Consider the following 894-nt stretch of genomic DNA (forward strand, 5'->3'; position numbering starts at 1 on the left):
AGTAATAGTAGTGTACAGTATATATATATATATACATCTTACAATACCATATATATATATATATATATATATATATGGTATTGTAAAGATGTATATATATGCTATTGTGCAAGTACATAAACGTATAAATGTATTATATGCGAGAATCGGAATGGATATGTATGGTGTTACCTTCATGGCTCGAATGTAATATTAACAACACAAGCGTGTTCAGAATGTGTTTGGGTTACCCATTCGCGTACGCTATAAATAGCTTAAAAACTCTACAAATAGCTTTAAAACGCTATAAAGCTCTATTTATAGCTCTAAAACGACGCTGCAAATAGATTAGAGCCAGCCACCACCTTTTCTTTAATACATCATGCCCGTCCATCTGTGCACTATACATACATTGGAGTTCTATAGAAATGCGCACTATATATTCATTGGAGTTTTATTGAAGGGTCGAACTTCAGCATAGATCTTAAATACATACTTGAATTGTACGCCGGTGTGATTGCTACGTTGCAAAACAGTAGTTCTATATTCATCCCACCAATCGGTGTGCTCCCACTATAAATAGATTGGAGTCGACCACCCGGATAATGAACGGGTCCATCTTTAACAAGGATCTCAAGTTCATGAACGGGTTGTTGACCAGTCTCATCTGCTTTGTGTTGGGGCTGGACTTTGGGACGTCACATCCCTTCGAACAATTGCACCAGAAACCTGTGCGTGAGAGACAGAAGCTTCTTAGAGAGCAGCACGTGATTGAAGAGGTGTTCAAGGTCTTGAAGGTGTGTGGTTGTGTACACGTATACGGAGATGTGCGTGTATATATACATATATGGATATATGTGTATATGTGTATAGTATTATGTATCATGTGTATGTATATAAGCACAGATGAGTATA

General features: G+C 37.0%; 1 protein-coding gene across 1 annotated transcript; it reads left to right on the top strand.

Annotated features, from left to right (window-relative positions):
- Positions 1 to 584: 584 nt before the first annotated feature.
- Positions 585 to 776, top strand: SARC_17458 (hypothetical protein; the record flags this gene model as incomplete). The annotated part of the gene is made up of 1 exon (XM_014288449.1): positions 585 to 776. A coding segment is annotated over one exon (192 nt), but the record flags the coding sequence as incomplete, so codon positions are not given.
- Positions 777 to 894: the final 118 nt, after the last annotated feature.

This window comes from Sphaeroforma arctica, assembly GCF_001186125.1.
Source record: "Sphaeroforma arctica JP610 unplaced genomic scaffold supercont1.10826, whole genome shotgun sequence".
Classification (NCBI taxonomy): domain Eukaryota; class Ichthyosporea; order Ichthyophonida; genus Sphaeroforma; species Sphaeroforma arctica.